The sequence below is a fragment of the Mchenga conophoros genome, linkage group LG22, assembly GCF_057382185.1.
Source record: "Mchenga conophoros isolate Kocher_MC1m ecotype Shallow Benthic linkage group LG22, M_conophoros_male_GT1.1, whole genome shotgun sequence".
Taxonomy (NCBI): Eukaryota; Metazoa; Chordata; class Actinopteri; order Cichliformes; family Cichlidae; genus Mchenga; species Mchenga conophoros.
The window spans coordinates 34,920,897-34,939,095 of record NC_140546.1 but is presented as its reverse complement, the minus strand read 5'-3'; the positions used below and the strand labels follow the sequence as shown (position 1 = coordinate 34,939,095).

At 40.2% G+C, this 18,199-nt stretch overlaps 1 protein-coding gene across 1 annotated transcript; it reads right to left on the bottom strand.

Moving 5' to 3' along the window:
- Positions 1–3,711: 3,711 nt before the first annotated feature.
- ssr2 (signal sequence receptor, beta) lies at positions 3,712–7,368 on the bottom strand. Its single transcript, XM_085262774.1, has 6 exons — positions 7,282–7,368; positions 6,008–6,168; positions 5,649–5,747; positions 5,186–5,294; positions 5,015–5,092; positions 3,712–4,647 (listed from the first exon to the last, which is right to left on the bottom strand). The coding sequence occupies exons 2-6, from the start codon at positions 6,166–6,168 to the stop codon at positions 4,537–4,539; spliced, it is 558 nt and encodes a 185-aa protein (XP_085118900.1). The 5' UTR covers positions 7,282–7,368; the 3' UTR covers positions 3,712–4,536.
- Between the last annotated feature and the right edge of the window lie 10,831 nt (positions 7,369–18,199).

The window sequence follows — 18,199 nt, the reverse complement described above, 5'->3', positions numbered from 1 at the left end:
ACTGGAACTTTAACATTATGCACTCCACACTGTATATAAATGCCACTTGTTTTGCACATATTCAACTCTGTATATTTTATATATTTTATTATTATTATTATTTTTTTTTTTTACTATTTAATTTGTAAAAATGTGTATACACACACACACACACGCACACACACACACACACACACGTAGGAAAATATTTAGTATACACATCCAGAAATGCATACACTATTATATATTGTACATATATTTATTAGTTTCAGGTTGGCCATTCTTGTATTTTGCTCATTTGTGTTGTTGTGTTTGCACATCTCTGTTGCTTGTGGGGCTCGCACACAAGAATTTCACTCGCATGTGCTGTGCCAGTGTGTCTGCACATGTGATGTGACAATAAAAGTGATTTGATTTGATTTGATTTGACAAATGGATAAGCAGGTTACCTGTGGCTTCAGCAGGGCTGGACCGGAACCAAAAATAATAATAATTTTTTTTTAATCAAATGTTTATAAAAACCTGACATATACCTTCTGTCACCATGTGTTATCTCTGTCAAAGCTCTCACTTCTGAATTTATTGATTCAAATGGCACATAAGATACATTTGTACATATAGCTCCTCGGTAAGGCATGAAAAGTTGGAACATTACTTGTAACAAACATTTGATTTGCAAATGTCCATCTTGGAAGTCTAAGCAAAATTCTAAATGCACCCTGAAAGTCTACCTGCAGTTTTTTCATTATGACTTTACTATAATTACACCAAATGAGTCATATAGAAAGAGGTACAATAGGCTTGAAAAAGAGCCACTTTAACATCATCTGTGCACATGCAAAATTTACGTGCCTGGGTTGCTTTAGCTGTATGTTTTGGGTCATTGTCCATCTGTCCATTGTCCATCCAAGTAACTTCTTCAGTCTCAGCTGAAGAAGGGAAACCTGCAGTCAGCTGAGACTGAAGAAGACACTTGAGGGTGGAGAATTTGTCTGACAGACAGCTCAGCCAAACAGAGAACAAACATCCTCGCTAAAGGGTTGAATTTTGCTGTGACGCCGAGACAAATCCCGCTATTGGAACTCTTTTCAGCCACAGAAACAGCAATTCGAAACAACAATATTGCAGACATGTAAGCTGCGAAGCCACCAGCATCCAACATCAGCATGGAGGAGAGGAAGGCACACACAATGACAGCAACATTATTATCCTTCCGGCAGACAAGGGTAGGTGCACGGTTTTGCTAAACCAGAAAGACTATCATGAGAACATTTTTTCACTGCTCAGTGGCAAAAATACTTATGAGCCCCTAAAGTGCTCCAGGAAGTGGTTACAGGAAGAGGGTGATAGACTGTCTGAAGCAGTTAAAACAAGACAATGCTATTGACGGGACCTCATACCACAGGCTATAACCAGACGAATCTACATCAAGTCTGTGTGGTTTACCGAAGATACATAAACAGGGTGGACCTTTAAGACTGATTGTCTGTATGATCAACTCAGTCACCTATAACATCTCTAAGTTTCTGGCTTCGATCCTCAACCCGCTGGTAGGCAGCCCTGAACACCACATCCAGAACACCTTGGATTTTGTTGAGAAGGTGAGAGATGTCATTATGGAGGCAGATGAAACAATGGTCTTGTACGATGTTACATCTCTCTTCACTCGCATCCCAGTCACGGACGTGTTGGAGGTAGTTCGTAAGAGATTACAGGATGACCCCCAACCTCAGCAACAGGACCACTCTCAGCATCGACCAAGTTCCAAGTTCCAAGTTGCTTTTGGAACTGTGTTTTAATTCCTCCTATTTCAAATACAAGGGTCAGCACTATAGGCAGAAATATGGGTGTGCCATGGGTTCACCAGTTTCACCTATCGTGGCCAAATTGTACATGGAAAAGTGGAAAAGAGGGCTTTGTTATCCTACCCGGTCCAGTTGAGATGCATTTTTTCTAAATACCGAGTCTCTGTGGCTTTTAAACCCCAAAACACACTGCACCAAAAACTGGTCCACCCCAAGGATCGGATCCCCCGACACAAACAGAATAATATAGTACACTGTTAAGTGCCAGGATTTATACATTGGGGAAACCAAGCAACCACTGGCAAAGCGGATGGCACAGCACAGGAGAGCTACCTTGGCAGGCCAGGACTCCGCAGTCTATTCACATCTACAGGCCAGTGGACACTCTTTCAAGGATGAGGATGTACACACACTGGACAGGGAGGAACGCTGGTTTGAGCGCAGAGTCAAGGAGGCCATTTACGTGAAAAGGGAAAGACCATCTCTGAATCGAGGAGGGGGCCTAAGGGTACATCTTTCGCAATCTTACAGTGCTGTGATACTCATAAACCACTCATAAGACTGAGGCTTATGAGTGGCTTGCACCTTGCAGTGAACCTGCATGAAAGTAAGCCCTGTAATACCTTTCATGCAGTCTTCTCTTTATGGTAGACTTGGATATTGATATGCCTACCTCCTGGAGAGTGTTGTTCACTTGGTTGGCTGTTGTGAAGGGTTTTCTCTTCACCATGGAAATGATTCTGTGATCATCCACCGCTGTTGTCTTCTGTGGACGTCCAGGTCTTTTTGCATTGCCGAGTTCACCAGTGCTTTCTTTTTTTTTCTTTCCAAACTTTAGATTTTGCCACTTCTACTATTGTAGCAATTTTCTTGGATTGATTTTTTTCTGTTTTGGGAGTTTACCTCTTCACTCGCGTGGAGAGGTTCTTTTGACTGCTGTTGACAGTCTATCACAGATTCTGTCAGCAAAGCCTTCCAAATGCAAGCACCACACCTCAGATCAACTCAAGCCTTTTATCTGCTTAACTGATAATAACATAACGAAGGAATTGCCCACAACTGCCCATGAAATAGCCTGTAAGACAACTGTCCAATTACTTTTGGTCCATTTAAAAAGAGGGTGGCACAGCTGAAACTCCTAAACCCCTCATCTAATATGAATGTAGATACCCTCAAATTAAGCTGAGAGTCTACACGTTATGTCAATGTCCATTATATAACTATACTTACAATATGTTTCAGTAAACAGGTAAAAACAACAACAACCTAAACTTGGTGTCTGTGTCCAAATATATCTGGACCTAACTGTACACTCTGGCTATCAGCAGTGGCTCATGGTCAAAGCAGCCATTCATTTTACTGAAGCCTTGAATCTTTCCCTTCCTAATTATGTCCCTCCATCTATTTTCATCTTCCTCTCTTCCACAGATGGTGCAGCAGCAGCCCCCTGTGACTGTGAGGCCTGATTACAAGTTGTTACTGGCTGTTGCTGGTACTACTGTTCACAGTGCAGCAGCCCTGATAGCTAACGTGACACATTTTGCTGGATCTGCTTTTATTGTTTTCTCTCAGTTTTTCAGCTCCACCTTTTTAGGCTGGTCCATCGACCCAAGTGTCTTGGCCCACCAGGAAAATGCCCGGTATGCCAGATGACCAGCCGAGCCCTGGACTTCAGCATGTGCAGCAAAATGTTTCATAATCCTGACTACACTCTGCACCATTTTCTGCAAAGGCAGTGGATTACTTCCACTGCCACAAGATTGGATATTTGACATCTTTTTAAACTATGTGCAATAACGTTTTATAATACATCTATCCAGTATTGAAATATCTGCTCTTAAATTTTGACATTTAAAATTGTACTTTCATTTTTTTCCTGTTATATATTTGCTTGATGTAACAAAACAGAATGCAACAGAAAGAAAAATAACCTTAAGTTTTTATTTATGGGAATGATATAAACTGGAAACAGGGAATGCAAACCCCCAGAAATGAATCAGGCTCAGCTTTAAAAAAAACAAAACATGTACCTTGTTTTCATTTATTTTGAACTTAAACAACGGGCTCCAAATGTCATATCAGCTCATTAGAAACACACACTGCAAATACAAGCAGCTGTTTACAGTAGTAACCCCCATTAGCCAGTTCCCATTGTAGGAGTTTAGAACATGTGTGCTGAAGGATTCACCAGACTCATGAGTTGCAGTGCAATTACAGCAATGGAGGGAATGGAGCATGGGCACATCATTCAATGATGTTTGTGTCGTCTCCTTTAGGCTGACTGCTGAATTGCTCTTTTTCATCTTAGTCTATTTGGTGAATTTCATGTTACTGAAGGCAATATCTGACAGAGATTATTACTTAGCTAACTTGTGAATGATTAAACTGGTAGCCAACCAGCCTTACTCTCAAGCCCTCCACAATAGAACCCACAGTTTCCTCCCAAAAAGGGTCATGAAAGACACCTGGCAGGTCCTGTTACTCAGATCATCTCACTAGTTGTGATGGAAAACAGCATAATGTAATTGTTTCGTCACATGAACTATTTGCAGATAAAGAGATGCCACACGATTTTCACCTTCTACTTCTTGCTCCAAAGTTCTCTTAAATATTCTGTTCGATCAAACCACAATCAAGTCCATTGGTCACCAAGTTTTAGTTTTCACCCCAAGTATGGGCAATGTTTTTTTTACAAAACCCTTTTATTTCCCTTCCCATCCCCAACCCCATTCTTGAAAAGAGCAAAGATGTTTCAGTTCTTCTTGCTCTTGGGCGAATCGTATTTCCTCTTGCTGGAGTACCAGAGAAGCAGAGGGATGCCGATGGAGGGTAGCGTCATCACACCAAATGCAGCCCAGTCCAACTAAAGACAGACACACGGAGCAGTGAGTGAAGTGTTAGAGGACTGTTCTGGCAAATGCAAAAACTTCAGTCTATCAGCCATGAATCGAGACACTATGTGAACAGTGGTATCAAGGAACTCTGTTGTTGTGGAGACTTTAATTTAGTTTATCAACATGCACTACTCGTACTAAAAAGTACTTCTTGTGCTATATGCAAAAATTTGTCAGTGTAGATACAGTAAATTCCAATTTTAGCTGAAATTAACAACCCAATAAAGATCCTTAGAGGTTTACAAAATTCCACCAGCCTCAATTTACTTTGATCAGCATAGGCCAGTGGACTCAGGTGCCATAATGAGCGAGCCTCAATCTGTTTTTAACACTTACATAGTGTGGAGAGAAGCGCCGGTCAAACTCTCGCTGAGCCAAGATTCCTCCCTGTCCAGGAGCACTGGAGTAGCCAACCTGCAGGAAGGGAAGGAGGGGACACTTTAGCTTCTAACACATCACTATGGACTGTAAATGCTTTGACTCACTAAGGACTTTAACTGCTTTTACCACAACTTGTCCTCCCTCCTGAACCAGGTAGCTGACGGTAGCAGAGGTAAAATTAAAGTATCCAGCCTTCAAGGGGCGCAACACCACTGTGTGAGAGACGTTGCTGGCTCTAAAAGTTTCAGAGTTAAGAATGATGACTTGGAGAAAGAGCCCATCTATGGTTATTTAAACCAACTTAAATCTAATTCCTGCATTCCTGGTTCATTAAGGCCTCTGTCTTATGAACCATGAAGAGTGAATACTTCTTTAGGTTCAGCGGCCTGAAAAGCTATCATTTCAGTATTTGGTCCTACTGTGTAAGATGAAATAACTGTGGTGCAAAACATAGGCTGCCATACAGACACCCAGTAACTTACGTTTGATCAAGAATTTAAGATCAAACTCCCATTAAGCCACAATTAATGCGTCAAAAATAGCTCAAGTTTGATAGTGCCAGTGAGAAGTCATGTTACTGCAAGGATACGGTGCAATCCTGTCCCATTTCACATTCAGCATTCCGGAAACAATTCCAAAATCTTCAGGAGGAAAAGAATCATCGGATAGCTCCACCTCTAGAGCTGCACTGCGGAGACAAACCAGAGGATGACATTTAGTCACACAGTATGCACTAAACATTTTATCAGGTCTTGACAAGCTCTCAAGCAGTTCACATTTCAACAATTCTGAAAACGTCTTGATAATGTTCAAACGTACTGATAAAGTGATTATTAAACAGCAGTTTGTTAAGAAACAACTGAATAAAATAATTCTGTGTCGTTTGGTTTTCTGTGTGTATTCATTTGTACAGTTATCTGATTTACAGCAGCTGTCCAGATATCTGACCTGGAGCCCACGTTGTAGATGCTGTACTGGAGGGTCAGGTCGCGGCCCTCCACAGCATAGCGGTTCAGGAGGGATTTGGAGGCCAACAAACGGGCGCCCTCTTCTCCTGAGCCCAGAGCCAGCAGAGAAAGGATTACAAACACGTGCAGCATCCTGGTCATCTGGTCAAAACAAACAAACAACAAAACAAAAAAGGGAAATTAACTGGAGTTAGGAGGAGAATACGATGGACTACAAAGTATGGTGAAACTATAGCCAGGAGTCCAGGCTGGTTTTGAAATAAAACAATATGCGGTAGTGTCCAGGTATCCAACTAAATTTAGCATAAACAACAAAAAAGAAAGGGGAAAACAATCTGCAGTCAGTCTTTAAACGGAGACTACTTCCTATTTATCTTAGGTTTGACTTTCAAAAGACGAAAGAAAAATCGCGACTGGGAGGTAATTTTAAAAGGCTGTTACGATATGTTACTAATGAAGTGTCCGGCTTCAAGTCAGACTGCTCAACACTAACCGGGTGTTGTGCCAAAAAGTGATTGTCTGCCAAAAACTGATTTCCGGTATTTGCCAAAAACTGATTGCTCGTATTTAAACTGCTATAAGTAACTTGTTGGCCTATAATATGTGAAACATATGTCAAATGCATCACTCATGGATGACACAAAGTCATATTGAGCCACAAACAACATTCGTGTAACAAGGTAGAAGCCGCAATCAGTTTTTGGCAGCAACTTTTATAGAACCTTTATTTATGCAGTTAAAAAAAATCTCATTAACATTAAAAATGTCTTTTGTAAGAGTAAGACAGCAGAAATGGCAGCAAATATTACAATAGTTCTGTAAAAATATTGTAAGTGGGGAAAAAGGACCGGATTGGTTATAATGTGAGTACAATAACACAGAGTTATAAAGATACTTGAAAAAACAGATAATCTTTTAATTCTATATATAACCCCTTTGTAAACGCTGTTCACCGAAGTCTATTTACCAACATACATAAAGGTATTACACATAAAAAATACACGGAAACATTGGAAATCAGTTTTTGGCAGACAATCACTTTTTGGCACAACACCGGTGCAGACGCTTACGTGGACCAAAGGAGTCACATCTTCATTTGCGTTAGTAAGAAAATTATAGTAAGTAACAACGCTTTATGTCTAACAGGCGTTTCATAGATTCGCTGTATATTAACAATATGTCCGTTCCTAAAATAGAACATTAGTAAATTATAACTCTGAAGCTTTAAAAGAAAAACAGGAAGAGATTTTTTACCTTCCTCTAGTTCTCTTCAAATGGCAGAAAGTAAAGGAGCTAGTCAAGCGCATGCTCAGAAGCTTAAAGCCTGTTTTTACATGACGTGTACCGAGGGGGAGTTAAAGAAGCCTGCAAACTGCAGCGCCCCTGGTGTTCGGGAGGGAGATAGGAGTCATTCGAAAAGAACGTAGCTCATTATGCAGAAGTAGCTGGACTGCCTGTTCCGGCCCTGTAAAAGTACTTGTTGATCAGTTGAATTTTCATACATATAAAACGGTTTATGTACAAAATATAATTCATTGAGAATAAAATTCTCACTGCAGGTTCTCTGATCTTAATAAGATAACTCTTTATTGTCATTGCACAGTCATACATAGTACAATAGTACAATGAGATTGGAAAACTGTCCTACGTCGGCACTACATATAACAGGACACGATATGACACATCACAACGCAACACAAACAACACAATGCTCACAGACAAGACCCTCCGTGAATACATGCATTACATTATATTTGCATATAGAAATGAAAAATGAAATAATGGATTGGATTTATATAGCGCTTTTCAAGGCACCCAAAGCGCTTTACAATGCAATTATTCATTCACTCTCACATTCACACACTGGTGGAGGCAGCTACAGGTGTAGCTACAGCTGCCCTGGGGCAGACTGACAGAAGCGAGGCTGCCAATACTCCCAAAACTTGCATTTCTAATCCTAGGACTTCAAAGGCTGTAAATGATTTTTGGTTATACTTTATACATGAATCAAAAACAAATGCAGGCATTCATCAGTTTGCCTTTGGATTCTATTTGTCAAACCTTTATGTAATTCATTCATTTGAAAATGTTCTCATTTTTGTATCATCACTTGGGCTCTGCTGTGCTACCATGCCAACAGAATCTGGTGATAATTCAGTGTCAATATTCGCATCAAGATGTTCCTTCCCAGCCACTCTGCTTTCATCTATTATCAGATGATAGCAGATGCTTATCTGATACCGTATCAGCATTTCCTGTAACACTCAAAGATGCCACCAAAGGTTTCCAGAACTACCTTGTCCCCTGCCTGTAGATGCTAAATATGCATGTACCTTTTTTCCCCCAATATATACATGTTGCCCACATAGACCGCGAAGGTCCTCCGAAGGATGCAGCCGGTGTTTTGGGACACAGCTTGCGCTTTCTTCGTTTACTTCGTCCACAGGTAAACGCAAAAACTGAGTTTTTGAAAATATCCACCCTGGCAGGAGTTTTTAAAAATCTCCGTTTTCAGTTACCAAAAACGCCGTTTACGTGTGGACGAAAGGCGCAAACGAATAGAAAAATCTGCGTTTTCAAAAATACCCGGGTACGTGTGGACGTAGCCTAAGTGCCAAACATTAGGCAGATGGCAGAGGTTGTGATACGGTTGTTGACAATCTTCTTGTCAATGCTCAACATGAATGTCTCAGCAGCAAAGCAGGAGGAACCTGAGAATTAAAAAAAATCAACAACAACAAGAAAAACTAATGAAAACCTTTAATAACAAGGGTTTGAATGTCTTACTGGCTGAACCTATATGGTTGTGTTAGTCAGTGTATTAGTGTGGAAGCAACAGAACATGAAACTAAACAAGCCAAGAGTATCACCTTCTTGCATGCTCAATGAGCCAGGTAAGTAAATCCCAAAAAGTTGATTCTGTTCATCAGCTTAGTCTATTCAATGTATACATCTGTCCCAAGTCATGTATATTTCGTATTTCTTCAACAACGGTTTGAATGGTAGATGTTGGCAGAAGATGCTGTCCCTGTGCTTTAATGTAAAACATACTGAAATTAGACCCATCCATACCAGGGTCTTCTGTATCTGATACACTGGCACCTTACTGTATGGTGGCACTTGTGGTTGGACTCTCTGAGTATCTTTGTTTGAACCACAAATCACGTTTTCTAAACGTTTGTTTTCTACACATATGGGAGGCAAATGTAGATTTTACAGAGAACACACTTTGGCATCCTCTCACTGGGCAACTCACATGCTGTTCACAACTAAAGCCTGCAGTTTTCTTTGTGTGCACTCAAATGGAGTCGAGTCAACTAGCGCCACCTGTGGCCAAGTGCCATAGTCTACAGCCAGGTTAACTTGTGACACAGATCTGCACCACGTTTGAATTCCTGTTTCATGCACAGTGTATTTGTAACTTTCAATGTTGTCTGTTTGTGCATCTTGCAAATAAACCTTTGAACCTAATGAAATGAAATTATTTGTTTATTTTTGGCCTGCATCAGTGGGAAATGCCAAGTTATTTACATAAAGTTATAGAAATCAGCTCTCCCGTTGTTCATCATGATCTTAATAACTTTTTTCCATAACAAAGAAATAGGTCTTGAACAAATATATGACACATGAATATTTCACTAGTGTTGTAACGTCACATCCTGTTAGCTTTTCTCTGGAAATTATCATTTTATAATTCACAATGCCTCATAATGGTAATTCATCAACATGGCTGGAGAGAGTTGATTCAGTTAAAGGACTAGAGGTTACAGTCCCTGATAATGCATTGCTTTAGATGGAGAGACTCTTGAGGGATGGCTGTTATGAGGAAAGGCGGCCCAGAAACTTTGCCAGCAGCACGCATCGTTGTGTGCCTCAACTTTCGGTCTTTTACCCAGGCTAATCTGCCACTTTCCTTCCTTGGTTAGGTTTAGGGATTAGAGATTGATCTAGATTACCATTTTAAATTTGTGACACATCATTAGTTGTGGACTTTGGATTCATCAGGTGTTTCGGCCGTTATCACTAGACACCCTCATCCAAGGAGGCCCTGCCAGGGTTGATCAGGCCCTGGAGTGTGTCACCGGTTTATGTTAAAAATTTTCTCTTCTTCTTTCTTCTGTTTAGTTTCCTACATTTTTTTTCTATATGTTCACTGCAACTGAGAAAAAATAATACTTACCTCTTTAGTATTTACAGAGCCTAACTTCTTCAAAGGCATAGAAAAGGTGATAGAGAGAAGTAAGACAAAAGGGGACAAGATAGGAGAGAGAAGAGCCGGAAGGGGGGCACCCGGTCTGGCTTCCCACACCACCTTATATACAGTCTGTTTAAGTGTGATTAATTTAACAAACACTTGCAGCAGCATCTGCAGCAGTTACACAGTGATTAGTAATAAACAGAGCCAGTGTGATTGAGTCGAGAGAGTGAGTGGATTTAAGAAAGTGGGTGACTCAAGTGTGTCAGTTGGTTTGTTTTTGTTTTTTTTATTGTTGAGATGAGTTAGAATTTTTTTTTTTTGTTTGTTTTAAAGCTAATTTAATTTTCAAAACTTGCACATGATCTTCAATTTATAGAAGATCTACTGACTATCACATAGCAGCTGGAGCAGTCTCAAATGGAGTTCAGTCCACTACTGCCACCTGTGGCCAAGTGCTATAACCCACTACTAGATTGACTCGTGACACATCTGCAGTAGAGGCTGAGGGGCTCCACTTACACCTGGAGCATTCAAACCTACCCACAAACATGTTGAAAGGCGCAATGTGGATTGTCAAGACTGAAACCAGTCATTAAGCAAAGACAACAGGGATCTTTTTTTCTGTTTATTTAGTATGCACAACATTTGTAGTCGCCTTCTGCACAGGGGAAGTCCACGCACACTGTGTACAGCCCTGTGTACAGTCCCAGCAACACTCCAGCACGTCTTGGTTGGTTGTAGGACTAGCCTTACTCAGGGCAGATACACATAGAGACACAATCAGGTCCTCAGGTGTCTAGCCGAGAAAGCTGAGTGCAAGAGAAAATCCATTGATGCTCAACCAAGAGAAGTGTCAGTTTTCATCAGCATTTGTCCCGGAGGGGGACAAGCCGAGGACTAGCCCTTCCGCCCTGACCCTGGGCCCGCTGAAGGTCGCCAGGGATTGGCAGATGCGAGTGGACTTGGATCAGACGCTAATCTTTTCCACAGAGATCGTAACAACTACTCTGCGACCAGACCTCGTCCTTTGGGCTTACTAAAAACTTGCCACTGAGCTGAAATCTTTGGGAAATCTTTTTGTAGCCTAAGCCTGCTTTAAATTTCTCAATAACTTTATCCCTGACCTGTCTGGTGTCTAAATCCAATCGAGAATCTGTGGCCAGATCTGAAAACTGCTGTTCACAAACGCTGTCCATCTAATCTGACTGAGCTGGAGCTGTTTTACAAAGAAGAATGGGCAAAGATTTCAGTCTGTAGATGTGCAAAGCTGGTAGAGACAAACCCTAAAAGACTGGCAGCTGGAATTGCAGCTAAAGCTGGTTCTACAAAGTATTGACTCAGGGGCTGAATAATTACACACACCCCACTTTGCAGTTATTTATTTGTAAAAAATGTTTGGAATCATGTCTGATTTTCGTTCCACTTCTCACATGTGCACCACTTTGTGTTGGTCTTTCACGTGGAAGTCCAATAACATTGATTCATGTTTGTGGCTGTAATGTGACAAAATGTGGAAAAGTTCAAGGGGGCCGAATACTTTTGCAAGCCACTGTGTATAACAGTGATGTACTGTTAGTTGCTAATTGTGAGAGGGAAGGATTCTTTTTCAAACCATATTTTAAAAAATATAATAAATGTTCTTCCTAATATTATTATTCTTCCTGTTAATAATAATAATAATAATAAATAAATAAATAAATAAAATAATAATTTTTTTACAAGTATATTAAATATAACAATAATAAATAAAATCACATCTCCATATTGACATGATATATACAAAGTAAGTAACAATTAAAGCCACAAAACCTATGTTGTTATCACAATAAACAAACGGGGATTTCTCTAAGCGTGTGGATCATAATCACTGATAGTCTGGTCTAATGTGCAGCTTTGTTTAGAATTGTGCAAAGCTTGTTTCTGAAACCTCAATACAATTCGTGCACAACTGCTTCAAATTATTTAGTGTTTCACGAAGCATTACTTTTCACTAGACTATCACTAGCCCTAAGTATTTTGATTGCTTAACTACAGACACTTCAAGTCTCTTATTATGATGTAAATTAAAGACACTTGGAGGTTAACAATGACTATTAAGTTGTAAAAGCTTTATTTGTAATGCGACGTAATCGTTGTGTCCGCCTTTGCTGTTGTTTGATTGGTTTGACGAGAACGTATCCGTGATCTGATTGGCTTTCAATGACACAACACAGTTCCGCAAATCTAGTCTGTTTGTGTTTTGACTGTTTTTTGCAGAGAGCTTCAGAGCACCACGAAGTGTATACACAAGGAGACTGTCAGCGTTCAGCTCCTCGGTTCGTAACTATAGCTGCTAGCTATAAAACATAATGCTTTATTGAAACATGACAAATGTATCTCCAGCTGTTGGGTTTTAACTCTATTCTTCTAACACTATGAGCAGAGATGGGCAGTAACGAGTAATCCGATTACCTTTTTCAAGTAATGAGTAAAGTAAGGGATTAGTATTGCAAAAACGGTAATTAGATTACCGTTACTTTCCCGTAGGAACGCTGCGTTACTGCGTTACTAAAACCATGATTGTTTACTGTATGTAGCTTTGTCACTACCGCCACACAAGCTTTTGCCCTGTGTGATTATAACGGTTTTCGACTGGTCTTATTAGCCCCGGTAGTTGCTTGGGAATGCTTCCAAAGACAAAAGAAGGATAACTGAATGTGGTTTACTAAGTGGCTAAATGCATAAAGACCCTGTGTCATTAGCTTATAGGGATGCTTCATTTCGCCAAGCCAGTTTTTGTTAGTGTCGAGGCACTGGTATTACCATGTGTAGTATACATAGTTTGCAGTCTAAATAAATTGTCAGACCTAGAATGTATTTGTCTTACTAGGGGCATAGCAAACAGCTGCTTCAGTATTATCGTGGCATATAGCTGCCCCGGCTCTCTGGTTCAAATTCATGGTGGCAGCTGTATCCATTGGCCCCATGTCCAGCTCCTCAGATCCTGTTGGTGCTCAGAGGTTAGCTTTGAAATATAAATCCACAGCTGGAATTATATAATCACAGGATATAATTCTGTGGAATAATTCCACAGCTTGCTTAGGCTGTGTGGAAGAGTGTGTGTCCTATTTTTTTACCAGCTGATTTGGACTATCCACGGGAATTCATGGTAGGATCTATAAATGTTAGCTGTCTTATAAAGACCATGTTATACCTTTTGCCGAAGTGTACTAGGTATAAGACAACACCTTAAAATCCTCATACTTCTGTAAGTTTACTGTCAGAACACTGTCAGATCTTACTGTCTGTGCTCTCCCACAAGCTCAGATTTTGCAACAACCCCATTTATACTCTGGGTTTTATTGGTGTTTTTATCTTAGATTCACTGATTACAGGTTTTTTAACTAATACGTCTGTGATGCTTGGTGTATTTACTTTAGTCGCACTGAATTTCTGCTTTCAGTGCTGGATTTTCCAACTACCCTTTTGAAAGAATTTGTTTTTTTTATTGTTATAAGCTGAAGCCTGTTTTAGTTTTCTGTGTGAGCAGAATGCGGTAATTTTGCAAAACATGCCATAAAACTAAGGCCACTAAAGGTAGCAGTACCAGGAGTTTATTCCACTGCAAAATTAAGACTGTTTTAAACTCCGCATGTCAGCGTCTCTCCACACACCACAAAAAAAAAGGTTTGAGGTCATCAATTTTTTTATATGTTGGAAGCACAAAAGAGCACCCTTTTAATTTCTAGTCTTGACCACAGAGAGAGACATACTGTGACAGTATTGTTGTTTGTGAGAAACCTCTTTGTGCAACTGATGGTTAAAAAAAATGGCTAAAATAAAACATTTCTATTCATTCAGATTTTTTGTAATATACATGGAACGGTCGATTTGAGTAGTAAACCAGTGCGATTTTAGGCACTATATGCTCACAAATAACATTTGTTTTCTGAGGTTTTTTAAACATATTGCGATATATAGTGTATGGTGATGTAGCCAAAAAATATTGCGATATTAGATTCTCCTCATTACGCACAGCCCTACCTCCTGGTAGGACATGTGGAACACCTTACCTAGAAGGTGACAGCCTTAGCCTTTGTTGGTGATGACAGTTTCAAGACACCTCCTGTCTGGAGAAACTTGCATTGCTCAAGTGTGATTTTGGCTCATTCTTCCATACAAACAGTCTTCAAATTCCAAAGGTTCCTTGGGCCCCGTCTATGAACTCTCAGCTTCTTTCCATAGATTTGGATTCAGATTCAGGTCTGGGCATTCTAGCAGCTTTATTTCTTTCTCTGAAACCAATTGAGAGTTTCCTTGACTGTGTGTTTGGGATCATTGTCTTTCTTAAACTTTCACCCTTATTTTATCTTTATCATCCTGGTAAATGGCTGCAGAATTTTATCAAGAATGTCTTGGCACATTTTTCCATTCATCCTTACTTCAGTTATATGAATCGTGCCAGTGATATATGCTTAAAAACAGCTGCACCTCCCTTTTTTCATGTGTTCAAAACTTGAAAAACGATGTGTTTTCACATTATCACACTAATTTATGAACAACTATAGTTTGATTTCTTTGCATGTATGGATTGGATGGGTTGTTAACAACATCTTGTAAGAATTTCATGTCAATAGCACCTTTGAAATTGGTGACGGGTTCGATACTTATTTTACCCGCTGTATGTCCAGGTACTAGTTTACCATTAACTTGTTGTAGTATATGAGCTGGTATACTTACTATATCAATTCATATACTACTTCCTCTCTGTGTTAAGTCCCAGGGATGCATGTCTACATTAGCCCAGGTGGTCTTAGAAACTTGCAGTGTCATTTGTTCATCAATAGGGGTTCTCTGCAGTCAATACTGCTTTGAAAAGATCTTGGAGGGTGTGGTATGCCTTTATCTCCTTGAATCATAAGCTGACAGTAAAAAGTGGTTCTTGTCTATATGACAATTCAAGTTTGAATTTAGCAGAAAAATAGCTTGGTTGGTGTTGTTGCCTAACAACAAGAATGTTTATAGTTTAAGCCATGTAATTTCCCTCCACCATAATGTGTCGCATGTATAAAAATAATGATCATGATTAAAAAGCTTTAATCTTGAAAATAAAATGGTTTGGTACTGAATGAGTGGCGCAATGATCATCAACTTTTAAACTATTTATAACACCTGCATGAAATGTAATGCATAAATAATACAACAAAATGCTGTGCTCAGTTCCAAACCAAATGCAACAGGAAACAGGAAAAACACTGTTGATGTTGTTGTTTTTTTGTTTTTGATCCTAATAAAGTATAGTTTTAGAAAACACTCATTTCTGTTTGCGGAAATTTCAATTGGCTGTCGCAGCCATCAGTCTACTGTTCACCCAAATATTGTAGGCATTTAAAAGCGTCCTGTTAAACCTCTCAGCAGGATTACCTTGAGGATGATATGGGAATGTTCTCGAGTGTCCAGTACCTGATTTCTCCCTCAGTGTCTTGAAAAGTTCATTTTCAAACTCGCGCTGTCGTGACTCGTGATGGAGTCGTGCTGGGTACCCAAAGCGCGGAATCAACTCTCCAAAGATTCGCTCAGCTGCTGTCTTCCCAGACTTGTTTTTGGTGGGGTACGCCTGGGCAAACCTGGTGAAGTGGTCCACAACGACAAGAATGTATTCATATCCCCCCCGGCTGGGCTCCAGGTGGACATAGTCGATGCAGACCAGGTCCATAGGCGAGGTGGATGTGATGGTGCCCATTGGAGCACATACTTGGGTTGTTGGTTTCTTGCTAATGATACATCGGCACTTCCTGGTAACATAGCTTTCTATGTCCTGTTTCATGTACGGCCAGTAGAACCTCTCTCTCACCAGTGCCAGTACTCTCTCTGTGCCGATATGTCCCATGTTGTCATGCAGGTGCTTTAACACCGTCTCTTTGTACTTGGCAGGGAGGATTAGTTGTTGCCTTTCACCTGTCTGTCTATACATCAGTCCGTTTTTGAAATGTAATTTGTTCCACTCCTGCAACATTTTCCTCGTTGTTTTAGTCACTGTGTTTCTGATGTCATTTGTTAAGACTGTGCTTGAGCTAGCTCATCTTGGTCAATTGCAGGAAAAACTGGATGTGGCTCCTGCATTTTCAGCTAGAGTTAGGGCAGCAATCCATGCAACATCACTTTCTCGAGCTGCTCTAGCCTCACCCCAGGCTGCTTGGACCACCTCAGGTGGTAACTCTTCAGTGCACTCACCCGCATACATGTCAATGTTAAGGGGCAGACGGGACAATGTGTCAGCATCAACAAGAACTTTTCCCCATTAACTGCATAAATCTTTGGCACTTTCCCATAGTCAGTTAACTCTATGAGCTCTGCTATCGGACGAACATTGACATCTGGAATGTATTTATTTTTCCAAGCTCGGTCTATCAAGCTAACCTGAGCCCCTGTATCTACAAGAGCGGCCACAGTTAACCCATTAAGAAGGCATTTTGTTGTTGCTTTTTTTCCTATTAGTCTTACTATTGGCTCTCTGTTGCTTACAGCGGTTTTTAGTGGCTCATTTTTGCTCTTCTTGGATTTCTGTCTCTTGAGTTTAGCTTGGTGCACTTTTGTGTTGTCACATGATTCAGTCTCTGTGTCAAGGTGGGACTCAGATGTTGTCCCGGTCACAGCTGGTCCCTACGCAGCAGCAGGCCCTGGACTGGTGAAGTTTCTCTTTGCCTCGCTTCTGCCATATTGGAGAGGAGGACCTATGACCTCGCTATGCTGTCTCACTGAGCAATGCGCCACCCGGAGGCCGGGGGGTGCAAATATCTCTTACACATAGTTCACTTCGGTGACAAATCTCTCTTTTATTTTTTAACAAGTACTACTTCTGATGGGATCACACATTAGTGTGTCACATTAGCTTTATTTTTGACACTCTGTGTATACCAAGATTGTATACACAGAGTTTGTAATTGCAGAGAAATACTGAATTAATTTTGGGCATTTCATTTTCGAGCAGGAAGCTCAGAAAACCCTTTGGGGTTTAACAGGTTAAAAGAAAAGCAAAATCCACATTTCATTTTCAGTTTATACTGTAAATATTCCCGTTTGTAAATGAAAATGCAGATACTGCTGATTTTGTGAACACCCTAATATTCTTTTTCTTCATTTTCAGTAAAGAAAAAAATATGAAAAAATTGTTCATGTTTTCATTTGGGATTGAATATGCACGGCTCCCAGTGCCTTTGTATATATGGAAATAAATGCTATTAAGAACATGGAACTTTTCCTCTGTTGTTTTAAACACACTGCTATTACTTTGCACATAACTGTACCAAAGACAAAACTGAAGGCAGAGAGACCAACAAACAAACGGACAGTTGCTGCAGTAAAGGTCCGACCGAGCATCTACACCTCAGTCAGTCACAGACTGCCAAAGATTTTCATCAAAGATGTAAAAATGATCATTTTATTTAAAATCATATCAGGGTGTCCAGTTATTTTCGAGCCTCTGAAAATGGCCTAAACAGTTAATGCACCAACTTTGTGAAAGCCCTAATGTGTGACACCTTAATAACTGTATTTGCATCTGTTGCTGCTTCCTGTATTTTTGAATTAAACAACCATGAGGTACAGAAATTAAAACAAAACACATCTCTGTTTATTTCTGTTCCAACCCACGGTCTGCTTTTCATGGAGCACGCCATCACTTTGTCCATTTTTACTTATTTTTCTTTTGTCCCGAAACAAGCCGAGCCCACCAGCATTCTGAATGACAGTATGATGACCAGGTCCGCGTCGACCTCATTGATAAATGTGCTCTGCCCAATCATAGGCATTGGTTGCTACCGACAACAAGAAATAAAGCAGGGCTGAACCATTTTCTAATAGGGGAGGGAGGGTAACGCTATGCAATATATTCATTTTTTAGAATTTATATTCAACGTTCATTGCAGCTAGGCTCAAAGTGTTAATGCTAGCTTATTTTAATAAACAACATGTCATATGCAAACAACTAGGGTG

Coding starts and splice junctions, on each gene's coding strand:
- ssr2 (XM_085262774.1), bottom strand. CDS start 6,168: ATGACCAGGATGCTGCACGTGTTTGTAATCCTTTCTCTGCTGGCTCTG. Junction 5,748..6,007: donor ATCTACAACGTGGGCTCCAG/GTCAGATATCTG, acceptor TTGTCTCCGCAG/TGCAGCTCTAGAGGTGGAGC. Junction 4,648..5,014: donor GGCGCTTCTCTCCACACTAT/GTAAGTGTTAAA, acceptor GTCTGTCTTTAG/TTGGACTGGGCTGCATTTGG.